Below are 15,115 nucleotides of genomic sequence, written 5' to 3'. Positions count from 1 at the left end.
CTCAAAGAGGATCTAATATCTATCCTACTCAAACTCTTCCAAAAAACTGAAGAAGAGACAATACTCCCTAACTCATTTTATGAGGCCAACATTACCCTGACACCAAAACCTGGTAACGATAACATGAAAAAAGAAAATACACATCAGTATCTTCGATGAATACATATGCAACAGTCCTAAACAAAATTCTAGCGAATCGAATGCAACAATGCATTAAAAAAAAAAGAATATCCGTCACGACCAAGTAGGGTTCATATCAGGGGCACAACAATGGTTCAACATACGCAAATCGATCAATGTGATACACCACATAAACAAAATAAAGGACAAAACTCGTATGATTATATCAATAGATGCAGAAAAAGTGTTTGACAAGATATAACATCCATTTATGATTAAGACACTTAATAAAATAGGTATAGAAGGAAAATACCTTAACATAATAAAGGCCATATATGACAAACCCTCAGCTAATCTCATAATTAATGGTGAAAAACTGAAGCCCTTTGCTCTACGTTCAGGAACACGACAGGGCTGTCCCCTATCACCTCTGCTTTTCAACATAGTGTTGGAAGTCCTTGCCAGAGCAATCAGGCAAGAGAAAGAAATAAAAGGCATCCAAATTGGGAATGAAGAAGTTAAAATATCACTCTTTGCAGATGACATGATGCTATGTATAGAAAACCCTAAAGACTCCACCAAAAAGCTATTAGAAACAATCAACGAATACAGTAAAGTTGCTGGCTACAAAATCAACGTACAAAAGTCCATTGCTTTCCTATATACTAACAATGATATCTCAGAAAAAAAATACAAAAACCAATTCCTTTTGCAATTACAAGAAGAAGAATAAAATTCCTAGGAATAAACTTAACCCAGAATGTGAAGGACCAATATGCTGAAAACTATAAGACATTTTTGAAAGAAATTGAAGCAGACACAAAGAAATGGAAAGACATTCCATGCTCATGGATTGGAAGAATCAACATAGTTAAAATGGCCATATTACCCAAAGCAATATACAGATTTAATGCAATCCTCATGAAAATCCCAATGGCATTTTTTAAAGAAATAGAACAAAAAATCATCCGATTTGTTTGGAACCACAAAAGACCCCAAATATCCAAAGCAATCTTAAGAAAAAAGAACAATACTTGAGGTATCACACTCCCTGACTTTAGCTTATACTACAGGACTACAATAATCAAAACAGCATGGTATTGGCAGAAAAACAGACACATAGACCCATGGAATAGAATTGAGAACCAAGAAATAAAACCACATAAATATGGACAGATAATTTTTGACAAAGCCAAAAATATACAATGGAGAAAAGACAGCCTCTTCAATAAATGGTGCTGGGAGAATTGGAAAGCCATGTGCTGAAGAATGAAACTAGACTGCTATCTGTCACCATGTACCAAAATAACTCAAAATGGATCAAAGACCTAAACATAAGACCTGAAATAATAAACTGCTTGGAAGAAAACATAGGTACTAAACTTATGGACCTTGGGTTCAAAGAGAATTTTATAAATTTGACTCCAAAGGCAAGGGAAGTAAAAACTATAATAAATGAATGGGACTGTATCAAACTAAAACGCTTCTGCACAGCAAAGAAACCATTGACAAAATAAAGAGGCAACCAAATGAATGGGAAATAATTTTTGCAAACAACGCCTCTGATAAGGGGCTAATATCCAAAATATACAAGGAACTCATGCAATCGAACAACAAAAAAACAAACAACCCAATTGAAAAATGGCTAGACGACCTGAAGAGACATTCCCCAAAGAGGACATACAAATGGCAAATAGACATATGAAAAAATGCTCAACATCACTAATCATCAGAGAAATGCAAATAAAAACCACAATGAGATATCACCTCACCCCAGTTAGAATGGCTATCATCAACAAGTCAAATAGTAACAAGTGTTGGAGAGGCTGTGGAGAAAAAGGAACTCTCATACACTGTTGGTGGGAATGCAGATTGGTGCAGCCTCTATGGAAGGCAGTGTGGAGGTTCCTAAAAAAATTACGAATAGAATTACTGTATCACCCAGCAATCCCTCTTCTGGGTATCTACCCAAAAAATCTGAAAACATTTATCCATAAAGACACGTGTGCTCCAATGTCCATTGTAGCTTTATTTACGATGGCCAAGACATTGAAACAACCAAAGAGTCCTTTGATAGATGAATGGATAAAGAAGTTATGGTATATATACACAATGGAATACTATTCTGCCATAAGAAAAGATGAAATAGGACCATTTGTGACAACATGGATGGATCTTGAGATTATAATGCAAAGCGAAATAACTCAGACCGAAAAAGTCGAGAGCCATATGACTTCACTGATAGGTGCAATATAAAACTGAAAGCAACACAGGAACAAGACAAACAATAAAGAAAGAAAAACTCACAGACACAGACAAAAGTTTAGTGGTTACCACAGGGTAAGGGGGGACGTTGTGGTAGATGAGGGTAAACAGGATCAAATATATGGTGATGGAAGGAGAACTGATTCTGGGTGGTGAACACACAATGTGATACATAGATGATGTATTACAGAATTGTACACTTGAAACCTATGTAACTTTACTAACAACTGTCACTCCAATAAACTTTAATTTTAAAAAGTTGCATGATGTTGAGATAATATATTTGATTAGATTCTTTTTTTCCCTCTTTGACCCATTGCTTAGAAAAAAATAAGAAAATGAAACACATGGATTTGGTTTAGCTTCGGTGGTATCCTGCACCAGATACATCCAAAGGATTATTAGGGAAGAGCAGTGACATCACACACTTCTGATGTTATTGCTAATACAGGGTAGGGAATGTAGACAAAGAATGGCTTTACAGTTTATCAAAATGCATTTTTGAGCGGGTCATTTTCTAAGCCTAAGAAAACCCCGATTAGCATGTATCATGAATGATTAAATTACATTAATTTTTAGATGGAAGTGACTGTGTTCTAGTGTATTCATGTTGTAAGATAGAATATACTCATATACACCACTTATTTTCAGTCTGGTCATGATACAAGCCCTTCACATTTATCCCAAGGGCACTGAGCTCATCATGTGGTAAAATGGATAGTGAATAACTAGAACAGTAGAATATAATATTAAAACACAAAATAGAATAACAGCCCCCCAACCCATGTCATGTGAATAAACATTTTCCATTTTGAAAACAAGGAGAAAAAGCTCTCCAAATTATGATTGCCTAGTGTGAAATTTCAAGAATGGTAACATATTAATCAAGACAATATTATGGAAACTACATGAAAAGCTCAGTTCCATTATCAATAATAAAAGATTTTATCAATGTTCTCAACACCTTTCTTTGCCATTTCCCTGAATTCATATCCTTGCTTTGGAAAAACCATGCCGGTACTCCCAAGTGTCGAAGAACAAGATTACTTAAATGTTCATTTAGTGTGTTCAAGCACATTTATGAAGCTGTACAATTTTGTGCTTAAAATATTTGGATACTAATTTTTTTTAGAGATACAAATGTAAATGAGGTAAGAGCACAAAGTATATAAAAGGAATGTATATTGCTAGCAAACATTTTATAGCACTTATAATTTAGTAGGCCTTTATATGTGCTTATTTGCTTGTCACAAAAGTCCTATGGGTGAAAATGGTTATTATCTCCATTTCTTAAAATGATTAATACCCGACATAGAGAGTTCAAGTTCTTGTCTAAGGTCTGACAAGCTAGTAAGTAGGAGAGCTGAGATTTGGACAGTCTGGTTCCAAAGTCCATGCTCTTGACCACTATATATAACCTCCCTGTCAGCAGGATATATATGTATATACATGTATATATACACACATGTATATATGTATATATATAATACATATTTTTATATATTATATATATAATATGCACTGCCTGCTGAACACCCATAAAGAAGAAAATTTTCCATCTTCAATCCAATTTCTATGAATCTAGAAAAGGGGGAGAAGGAAGGGAAAGAAAATGAAGGATCAAACTCATAAAAGCCAAAGTGGAAACACAAAGCAGAATGTTTTGATGATGGAAAAACATACACATATTTTTCCAGAGCCACCACATAACCATGCAGACATCTAATCACTTGGCTGTACAACTCTGTCCAGTGACAGAAGAAAGGTGAGAGAATGAAGTACTTACTTTGCTTAGGCCTGAACTACTAAGATGGATGTTCTGTCATAAATACTCAGTACTAGGTAAAGTCAGCTTTTTTTGTGGGTATCTTTCCCCCCCACCTAGAAATAAATTTGAAGACATATTCTTGAAATTAATTTAAAAAAATCTTCTTCTGTGTGGTTTTTTTTTTATTTTTTTGGCCTATGTATGGGATTCTGGTTCATTTTTGGTAACCTTGACAGTCAATGAGTTTATTTTGACTTTTTAAATGCTGTTCTTTAAAATTAGGTATGGCTACATTTTATTTTAAACTGATCGATCTAGAAACTTCAGTGACATGATTCTCTAAGTATTAATGTGGAAAACAGACTTCTAAGCCTTACTGACTTTCTAAGTACTTAGAAATTTAAGTGCACTTTACCTGTTCATGTCATCAAGATGCTCAGCAGCAAAATAAAAGCTTTTGATTTTAGGATGACAAGCTTTGAATGCACTGCAAAAGAAAACAAAGTACATTTATTTCATTTCAAATTGAGAAATAATTTAGAACCAAACCATTTTTATGGGTAAAATTACCTCAACATCTAAAGCATCCCATATGTAATGCTTCTGCCATAATGGCAGAAATCAGTAAAAACTTCAATTTTCTGCCAACAAAATGCTTTCTTATTACCTCAATTTGAGAGCATTAGACAAGCAATCTATAATTTATAAGCCAGAAATTTTTGAAGAAGCCTTCCCTTCTCTCCCTCTCCCCAAATAAAATCAACTTACTATTTCTTGCGGCATTCACTGGCTCTATCAATTTTAAATTCAGGCAGACTGATGAATCCTTCTGCTTTTTCATCCTAAAGAGGCAACACTCTTGTTTAGGATATTATATACAAAGGTTTGAAGCTGATGATACTATATAACTATGCTTTAAATAGCTATACTAATAAATCTGTTCATTTAAGTCCTTAAATATAACATTTTAGAGACTAGAATTCCACTTTTATATCTTATATTTTATTAAATTTAAGGTATATTTTGAACATTCAGAATACTACAAATTAAAATATAGAGAGAAAATTTTAAAAAGCCTTTAATATTACAATGAAGATAGGAAATTCTTTAATTCTCAAAGTGAAACATGTTTTTAAGTAATTTTCTTATGAGAATGTGTATATACTTTTATAACATAAAATAACTTTAGTCCACATTTAGAATTCACAATTTTCTATCATTTTTAATGCTCAGATGTAAAATATAGGGAAGTTTATTAATTCAACTCCTTTTCTTCCTCCTAAGAAAACCTCTTATCAAATCTGAATTCAATAATTATTTTGCATATTCAAGATTTTACAAATGAAATAGTTTAATTTAATCTTCAAATATTTGACTTGGCAAATGATCTCTCTCTCTGTCTGTCTGTCTGTCTCTCTCTCTCTCTCTCTCTTGCTCTCTCTCTCTCTTCACTTGGAAAATTAAATGAAATCCATAATATCCCCCTCTCTCTAATGAGGGATGAAAAAACAAGATAAGAGAATTATCCAAATATCTGACATTAGATATGTTATCCCAACTACATTAACAAACTATGCTAACAATAACTGGCTCAACCCTTTAATCATTGTTGTCCCATGCATGCTTCTTAGACTTTGCATGCTCCAAAACTTTGATCTGTGCTATACCAGTTCATGGCTTCTGATAGCTCAAGTTCAAGTGAGATTAAACCCCCATTTGCTATCTCAAAGAAAAAAAATAGGGAGTCTCAATTCTTTTACTTTGTATGTATGTATATATGTAAAACTTAAAAATTTGATGTTATTGATAGTGACTAAAATGTTGTTAAAAAGCAGTATTGTAACTTTTTCAACACATTTCAATATTTGAGTATTTTTTTTCTTCCAATCTTAGGGTAAATACAATATTCTCAAATCCGTTTCACAACTTTGCTTTCTGTTATGTTACTCCTGATGTCTTCAATTTAAGAATTTAAAATTTTGAACAATTTTAAATATTTTGGAGGTAGTTATTATCTTCCCATAATGATGTGTTGAGGGACTTTTGCATTGCTTCTGAAAAAAAAATCAAACTTGGGTATTTTTTACAATTCTATACAATGGAACTATTCACTCACTTCTCACAAGGCTAACACAGTAACAATAAATCTCTGATTGAAACTTAGCTAATATTCAATAAAAAGGGGCCACAGTTTATTTTATCACTTAAACTTTGAAAGATAGAATATAATTTTGCATACAGCAGACAAATCTACAAGTGACCTTAAGATAAAGAGACATAGAAAACACTATATTTTGATAATACTTGATTGGCATACAAAGTGTTTAATACATATACATACATATATACATACACATGTATGCTAAATGAAAATTTAGTTAAAATTATTGTTTACTATATCTAAAATAAGACACACTCAGTGAAATTGAATATATTTGAGATAACTGTGTGATTGCCAGAAAAAAATATCAAAAGTACAGAAAATAACCAAATCCTTCTATATAGGTAATACAGACATTTATATTAGATAGCAAAATAGTAATTCAAGATTTTACAAATGAAATAAGACGTCAATTTGAAAAATATTACTAATGGCATATGCTTATTGAGTACTTAGTGTGTACTAGGCATTGTTCTAAGTGAGCTTTACATGCATTGACTGATTTCATCCATATGACAGCCCAGTGAGCTAGGCACTATTACTCCCATTTTACAGACAAAGAAACTGAGGCACAGTAACTGAGGTGGTGTTAAGTCTTAACCATAACCTAACATAATATAAAATAAAATAACATAACAGTCTCTCTAGGGAACACAAAATTCTCTATATACTGTATGTTATAATCATAGGCATAATGTTAAATTATACTTCAAAAATTAATCTTCAAATGCAAATTGAATAATGTCATAACATAATCATATTCATATAAGACTATTTAGCCAGCATACTGCATTAAACCATGTACATTTTTTAAATTAAAAAATGTTTTTCAATTACAATTGGCATTCAATATTATATTGGTTCCAGGTGTACAGGATAGTGGTTAGACATTTATATAACTTACAAAGTGATCCCCCTGATAAATCTAGTACCCACCTGTCACCATATGTAGTTATTACAATATTAACAATGTTCCTGATGCTAAACCATGTACAGTTTTTGAGAAAACAAATTAAAAATAGAAATTTATGTTAAAAAAAAGGTTAACTGGTAGATGGCTATGGCAAAGGAATGAAAGCAAACGTAGGTATATTCTTGTGTTATCTGTTGTGATATGTGCTAGGTTGTGATATAATTACTTTGGATATAAATCTGTTTACTGCAAATTTAACAGGAAATCAGAAGAACAACTTAAATGTATTATATACACCCCTAACCCCCAATTGCGTCAAATGAAATGAATACTGTCAGATTTTCCAAACTACCCTGTTTCCCCAAAAATAAGACCTAGCCGGACAATCAGTTCTACTGCGTCCTTTGGAGCAAAAATTAATATATAAGACCCGGTGTTATATTATATTATATTACACAAGACCTGGTCTTATAGTAAAATAAGACTGGGTATTATATTATATCATATCATATCATATCATATCATATTATATTATATTATATTATATTATAGACCGGGTCTTATAGTAAAATAAGACCAGGTCTTATATTAATTTTTGCTCCAAAAGATGCATTAGAGCTGATTGTCCAGCTAGGTCTTATTTTCAGGGAAATATGGTAGTTTATTAGATCATTTTTTTCTTTAAGAAAAACAAATAATTTCAGGTGATATAAATTTACTTAAATCACTAAAAGACTTCCTCCCTTCCCTCCAAAAAACAGAAGAAAATTTTAAACTTTGAACAAAAGCAAGACATTTAAAAATCTGTATCAAATTTCCAAATATAATCTTTTTAGTTAAGCTATTGCTTGATTACCTTGGTATTTTTAATTAGATATGCACAATTTTATTATACCTTATCTGTGTTTCAGTTATGTTGCTATATTAGAATGAGACAACTATCTTTCCAGAACCCCAAAATGCAATCATTTTAACAAGGCAGACTGAAAAATAACTAGCAGAAGTCTCCTGAATTAGCCTTAAGGTGATTATATGATTTTAAAATATAAGTCTCAAAACGGTGATTCTTTCAGTTAAAGATAGAAAATGGATGGGAAATGAAATGTGCTTTGTCTTACCTCCTCATTAATATACCAATATAGGGATGCATCCTTAAGGACAAACCAATATTTCTTCCATTTCTGTGAAAAATAACTCTTTGCATCTTTCTTTTTCCACAGCCAGCCCTCACAGTCACCACGGCCAAGATCTTTGCAAGAAATTCGTCTTTTGCTCTTGCCAGCTATAGGACCTAAAGATAATAGTAGGTAAAAAATGCTCTTTAAATTTACACGGGTGTGAAGGTCGAAGATTACAGGTCACGAAAATAAGTGTGGGTATTTAACCTTAAAAATTATTATTTTCACATTGTGTCAGAATAGAAAACTATGGAAAATTTTAATACTTTTTCCCCCACATAAGTGACATACACTTGAATCAGAAGTGTGTAATCCCACTTTCAAAACCTGTCAAGGCCATTTGTTGTGAAAGGCACCTTGTATCACAGTTGACCTGAAGGAGAACCTGGTCTTGGCAGCACTTGCTAGGGGGTTTGGTTGTGTACTTCCAAACCACACTGGGCTCAGGCAAGAGAGGATGGATGGAGTGTGCTGGTGATTATCAGTGAAAACTAAGTAGGTAGATGATTCATTTCATTTCCTTTTCTTACCTTTGCTTTTCTTCTTTGACTTGTGCTGCAGAGAGGACTGCTGAAATGTCTGAAATCAAAGACGGAAGAATGTTATCTGATAGGGTGCCATCAGGAGCGCCATCATGGTGCACAGAACTCTCAAGAGCCGACAGCTGACTCTGAATGCCGGTCAGGGAAACGACTTTTTTTCCCCCAAAGCCTCAAAACAAATTCATATATATCATGCCACTCAACTTTCTAATGTCCCACAAAGCAGGAGAGGATATTATCTTTGCTCTTATTTTGTAGGCAGAGAAATCAGGGCACAAAGCGTGGTGAAACTAAGGGCTCCTATATGTACAGTACTACTTTGTACCTTTTAAAAGGGTTTATTGTGCTTTCTCAGGCAATAACTCAATTGATTCTCACAAAGATCTTATTAAGTAGGCGGGCAAATATGACAATCACTTGCTCCTTTGAAGCTCATTCTGCTACAGAAGCCACTGTCACCTACTGATCTCCTAGGTACTTCTCCTTCAGTCGCTAAGATTTCAGCACTTAGATCAGTATTTTCTTCTCACACCTACTTCTATCCCTGTTATTGGTGACTAATCTTCATGTAGGGGATGTCAGCACCTTGGTTCCTCATTTACTCATCTCCAACGATCTTTATTTCTCCACTCCTCAGCTACTCACCACCATGACCATATGTTATCTTAAGCATACTCCAACCATTGCCTCCATTATCTATGTTTTACATAGTCTAATACCCCCCACTCAGCAATTTTTAAGAAAATCTTCATTGAGTCACCCAAATTTATTGACCTTACCACCCTTTTGTGCCTGTATTTCTCTTCTTCCACTTGGTTTCCATAGGACATAATTACAATCATTCCCTTGAATCACACTCCCCGCATCATACTTGCCTGGCTGAACAACCATCCCAATTAAACCTGCCTATCTGTCTACTCTATGCTAAGTACCAGAACAGCTTAATGTCTTAATAGAAAAACCCACAACTGTATTGACTGGTCTAGCTTTCAGTTAATGACTATAAATCACTGGTTCCAGTCAGATAGTCTACTAAGCTGTATTGGTCACTGGTGTAATAAGGTTATTTATGTTCATATGATTAGCTTGCTAACAGGGTACAGAGACAGCATGTGGAATTTTAATTCACAGATAATACTTCAAAATCAGTTTTAGGTAACAGATTCTTCTTTTTCTTTACAAAGGTATGTCTATAAGGGGCAATTGGATTTTGTCTACATAAAACTTGCTGAGTCTTGGTTTTATGTTATACATTTGTATTCTGTGACATACTTTCTTATTTAGTATCTTTGCTCATAAAATAACAGAATAATAATATTCTACTTACATGAACATTTTTTTGGTTTTGTATACGGTTAACATAATTTTCATGAATATAATATTATGGATCGATTTCAGTCCTAAAGATAAGGGTCAGATAATTTACTGCAATAGAGTGTTACCCAAAAATAATCACCCAAGTGACAAAGCAATATAAGTGTGTGTGTGTGTGTGTGTGTGTGTGTGTGTGTGTGTGTAAAACTTTGCAGGATTCATGGCTACAGAAATTCACAATCAATTTTGGAGAGAAAGCATAAAAGATAAAATCCATTATGTTGTGTTGATTTTCTTGAGTGCACTTTGCTTCAAAATAATAACCCAAATAACAACTCAGGCCACTGTGCTTAAGTATAGCTAATTTACATATAGTTATTTCCCCTAAATTGTTTGGCTGTAAAATTACTGATTGGGTTTCTTTCTTCCTTTTGTGGTTCCACCAGTAATCATTATAATTTTACAGTTCATTATTATTAAAAATGACAAAGGTGGGGGTGGTTTGTTTTTAGGAAGCTACATGGGTAACAGACAGCTTGAAAGAATTGAGTTATATAATGTACCTCCTATGCTTTTTGCATGCTATAACCTGGAGATTTACCTTAAACTCGACACAAAAACATATTTTATGCTCTCCATGTTTTCTTTTTAACAAGATTATCTTTTCTTTCCCTATATTCTCATACTGATTGTGATTGCAGAGTATAATCAATATACACATTGTTGAAATCTAAGAACTCTTAGGCATACAATACAGATTTATCCATCATTCAATGAAGCAAAACATGAGATGTCTTTTGTAAATATTATAACTATTACAATGTGATTCTCTTAAAAGATAGTTCATTATTTTTCCAAGGGACGTGACATTTTCTAAAATGACAAAGTTATAACTGAATTATATTAATTAAAATCATATAATTGAATTATATGCTTTTGAAACTAACAGGAAAACCTCTGAAAACTACAGTGAAGGAAATAGGTCTCTGTGCAGAAAAGAGTTACTATAGCAGGCCTGAGGCGGCTATCTTAGAAGGGCCTACTTGCAACCTGGGCCCTTGGCTGGCAGCTGGGAAGCTGGCTCATAAACTATTCCCTATACGAACATGAAGCTTCCCTAAGTGATAAGACTGTTGTGCTCCCCTGAGGTCTAAACACCTGCTTTACTTTGGGGGTCTGGAAATTTTATAGTTGCTAGGCAGAGGGTTTTTATGTGATCAATCCAAGAAAATCCTTGGGTGCTGAGTCTTTAATAGGCTTCCCTGGGCAGAGACACTACACATGTGACTGCATTTTTGCTGCTGAGGTGGGAGAGAGTGCACTCTGCATGATCTGTCATGAGAAGGAAAGAGCATAGGAAGCCAGTACATCAATTTCTCCAGATGCCTTGGGTGTCTTTTTTCTTTACTGATCTGGTTTTATATCTCCGCTGTGTCACAGTAATAGATCTTAGCTGTGGGTAGAACTATATGTTGAGTCTTATGAGCCCTTGTAGTGAATGACCAAATGTGTGGATGAACTTGGGGACCCCTGAAAGAGCATCATTATTTAAAAGATTCCTTATAAACTTATATTAGAAATTGTTCATTATTCATACACATAAGCAAGCTCCTGACAGCAAAGGTTTCCTCAGGTCATCAGCAACATTGTGATTAAGTACCCCAAGGTGCAAATTTATAATCCTGTGTAGTATTTACTCGTCGAACTGATGGAATTAGTCATTGAGTGACAGATATTTAATTGGTATCATTTTTTTTCAGTTTCTAATGATATCATGAAAATTTAATAAGAGCAAGACATTAAGTACAGGCACATGACTATAACAGATAATACAGCAGATCACATAAGGTACTATGACTAACAACAACAAAAAAGAGGGCTGGAATCTTTGCTTTCATGATAATGAATGTTTTTCTCACGAGAGTGAACATTTATCATATATTTTATTTCTATATTTTTCTTATTAGCTTCAGATCATCTTTCTTCCAGGTTCATGCTCAAGTAAGTATATACCCTTCAGAAGTTCTTAGATAGCAGTTTGTGAGTAGCAAACTCTTCTACATTTTTGTATTTGAAAATATAAAAATCCTTCACTCTTGAATAATAGTTTAGCTGGGTATAGAAATTTGATTTGAGGATAACTTTCCCTCTGCAATTGGAACATATTATTTTGTTTTCTTTTGACATCTATTGTTGCTCTTAAGATACCTATAGCTACTCTGTCATTTGTTATAATTTGTCTTTAGTCTCTGCAGCTTTTTAAATATTTTTCTCTTTTATCCCTGATATTCTAAAATTGCACTATGATGTGTCTAGGTTATAATTTATTTTAATTAATGCTATTTAGTATTCATTGTGTTGTATCTGAAGGCATTATTTCATCAAATCTGAAAAATCTCAGGCATTATCTCTTCAAATGGTCTTTCCTAGTCCTCTTTTTATTCTAGACATATATTGGCACCTCTCAATTGATTATCCATGTATCCAAAAGATCCATGTATCTTTCATTTTCATCCTTTCATATTTCTGCAATGCTTTTAAGGTACATTAATTCTGCCGTCTTCCAATTTCCTAATTCTCTCTCTGATTGTATCCAGTCTAAAGTTTATCCTACCTATAGAGTGTTTATTTCACTGACTGTATTTTACAAATCCAGGATGTCTAGGTGTTATTGGCTCTTCTGAGTATCCAATCTTCCTAATCATCCTGTTATTTCAAAATTTATTGTAAGGGTTTTTGTATTTCACATAGTTTGAATGTAGTAGAGAAAAAAAATCACTTTTATACAAGTCATAGCTCTGGTCAGTAGTATCTTTATTCAACCTCCTTACTGATGCGTAAGGAAACTGTTTGCCTTCCTAGTTGGTTTCACCCAGTGAGTCAATTTTTAGTTTTCCAACATAGCTGTGATCCATTTCTTCTCTGACAACCGTTAGACTCCCAGCCATCTCTACTTCTTTTTGGACTCAGAGTCTACCAGGTATGCGGCTTTAGTTCCCATTTACCACTGGGTAATTTTGTTCTTTCTTTTGGTCTTTGGAGGCTAGATTTCATTTTTGGCCATGGCCATATCTTTTTATGTGTATGAGGCAGGTAGGTGTGTGGAGGGGTAGGTGGTGTGTGTGTGTGTGTGTGTGTGTGTGAGAGAGAGAGAGAGAGAGAGAGAGAGAGAGAGAGAGAGAATTTAAAACATAAGCTCATAATGTTTATTTACCAACAAAAATAGATTCCTTTTGTAAGCACATATGAAGGTCAATTCTCTTAAAAAACATATTTTTACCTTATTTCCAAATAATCATTCAATAAAATCTAATGCCTTCACTAGCACTTTCTGTTTATTGTAGTATCTGGGTAAAAGTTTTTTGAACCTTTTCTTTAGAAGTGTCTACAAACCCTGATCTTTAGCAACTATGAATCCGTATCATCAGCCAGGACTTCTTGGCTGAGCTGTAGGCTGCCTGACTCAACAGATTTAATGTGTACAAAACTGAGTTCATGATATTCACCACCCGTCAACTAAATCTACTCCTCTCCTAGTGTTCTATGCCTTAGTAAATGGCAATTTCATTATCCCCCACAGTGGCTCATATCCAGAATCTTGGAGTCAACCTTAACTTCTTCTTTTCTCTTACATCCCATAACCAATCCACCAGCAAGCTCTATCAGGTCTGTCTTCAAATTGTTTACAAAATGACGTTTTTTTTTACTACCTCTACTATTAGCACCCTGGCCTAAGTCACTATCATCCCTCACCTGCATTGCTGAAATATCTCCTCACTGTTCTCCCTGCCTCTGCTCTTATCCCTTCTATTTTTAACACAAGAGCCAGAGTGATCCTGTTAAAATATGATTTGAATCATGTCATTCCTCTACACAAACTCTCCAACGGCTTCTCGTCTCACTTTGAATAAATGCCCAAATCCTTCCAATGACCTTGAAGGCTCTGTATGACCTGGCCCTTGTTACCTTTGCCTCCTATCTAGCCTTACTAACTTTGCTCCAGCTATACTTACTATTCCTAGATCATGCCAAGTATAGTACCATCTTAGAGTCTTTACCCTTGCTGTTCCTTCTGTCTCAAATACCTTTTGCCCAGATATTGTTGTGGCTTACTTCCTTACCTCCTTCAGGTCATTACTCAAACACTTCCTTTTTAGTTAATTCTTCCCAGGCTTCCCTATCCAAAATTGTTATCTTCATTGCCCTCAAAACTTCCTGTTTTCTTCCCCTGCTTTATTTATCTCCTAAGCACTTGGCATTTTCAAAAATACTTACCTTTCTTGTTTATTACCCAGCTTTCCCTTCAAATACAACTGCATGAAAGAAGAGAAATTTATGTCTATTTTATGCACTGTTTTATCCTCTGCCTAGTACAGGGCCTAGCACGGAGAAGGTGCACAGAATGTAGTGTTCATCAACCGATGTTTTAACCTGAAAAAGTCCTTCAGCAGAAAACAAACAAGGCAGGTATCTTTTCTCCAGTAATCCATGTACAGCATATTACCAACAGTTCTGTTCTTTAGTAGGCCATTTCTTTTGGTAGATAATAAAAAATTCCTTATTATCCAATCTCCTTTAGCATTACTTGCACTGGGATTGTCTGAGTGCACTTAACAGTTTCAATTTGAATTCAAAATGTGGCTGGCAAAAGTACATTAAATCTGTGTCAAAAGATATTTATGCAAATAATTATATGATGAATTATGAATGGATATGTTGAAATCATAATTCTATCCATAAAAATAGAATGTGCTAAAATAAAAGACCATTATGAAAGTATTGTTGATCCTCTTCCTAACCATGGCGATGCATGCAATAGTATTCTGTTTGGCTATAAAAGATCCCTTTTTCAGA

The 15,115-nt window shown here is 34.0% G+C and overlaps 1 protein-coding gene across 7 annotated transcripts in view; it reads right to left on the bottom strand.

Annotated features, from left to right (window-relative positions):
* The window catches only part of CNKSR2 (connector enhancer of kinase suppressor of Ras 2), a 284,901-nt gene that overhangs the window by 59,715 nt on the left and 210,071 nt on the right, over window positions 1-15,115 (bottom strand). For all 7 annotated transcript variants that reach the window (XM_019755412.2, XM_019755413.2, XM_019755415.2 and 4 more), the window contains 4 exons: window positions 8,936-8,984; window positions 8,346-8,518; window positions 4,922-4,995; window positions 4,569-4,640 (listed from right to left, as the gene is read on the bottom strand). In XM_019755412.2, coding sequence (XP_019610971.1) covers window positions 4,569-4,640; window positions 4,922-4,995; window positions 8,346-8,518; window positions 8,936-8,984 — 368 coding nt within the window. The remainder of the gene's footprint in view (window positions 1-4,568; window positions 4,641-4,921; window positions 4,996-8,345; window positions 8,519-8,935; window positions 8,985-15,115) is intronic.

This window comes from Rhinolophus sinicus, chromosome X, assembly GCF_036562045.2.
Source record: "Rhinolophus sinicus isolate RSC01 chromosome X, ASM3656204v1, whole genome shotgun sequence".
NCBI classification, from domain to species: Eukaryota; Metazoa; Chordata; class Mammalia; order Chiroptera; family Rhinolophidae; genus Rhinolophus; species Rhinolophus sinicus.
Note: the sequence above shows the minus strand (reverse complement) of the source record. Positions and strands in the feature narration are given on the sequence as shown.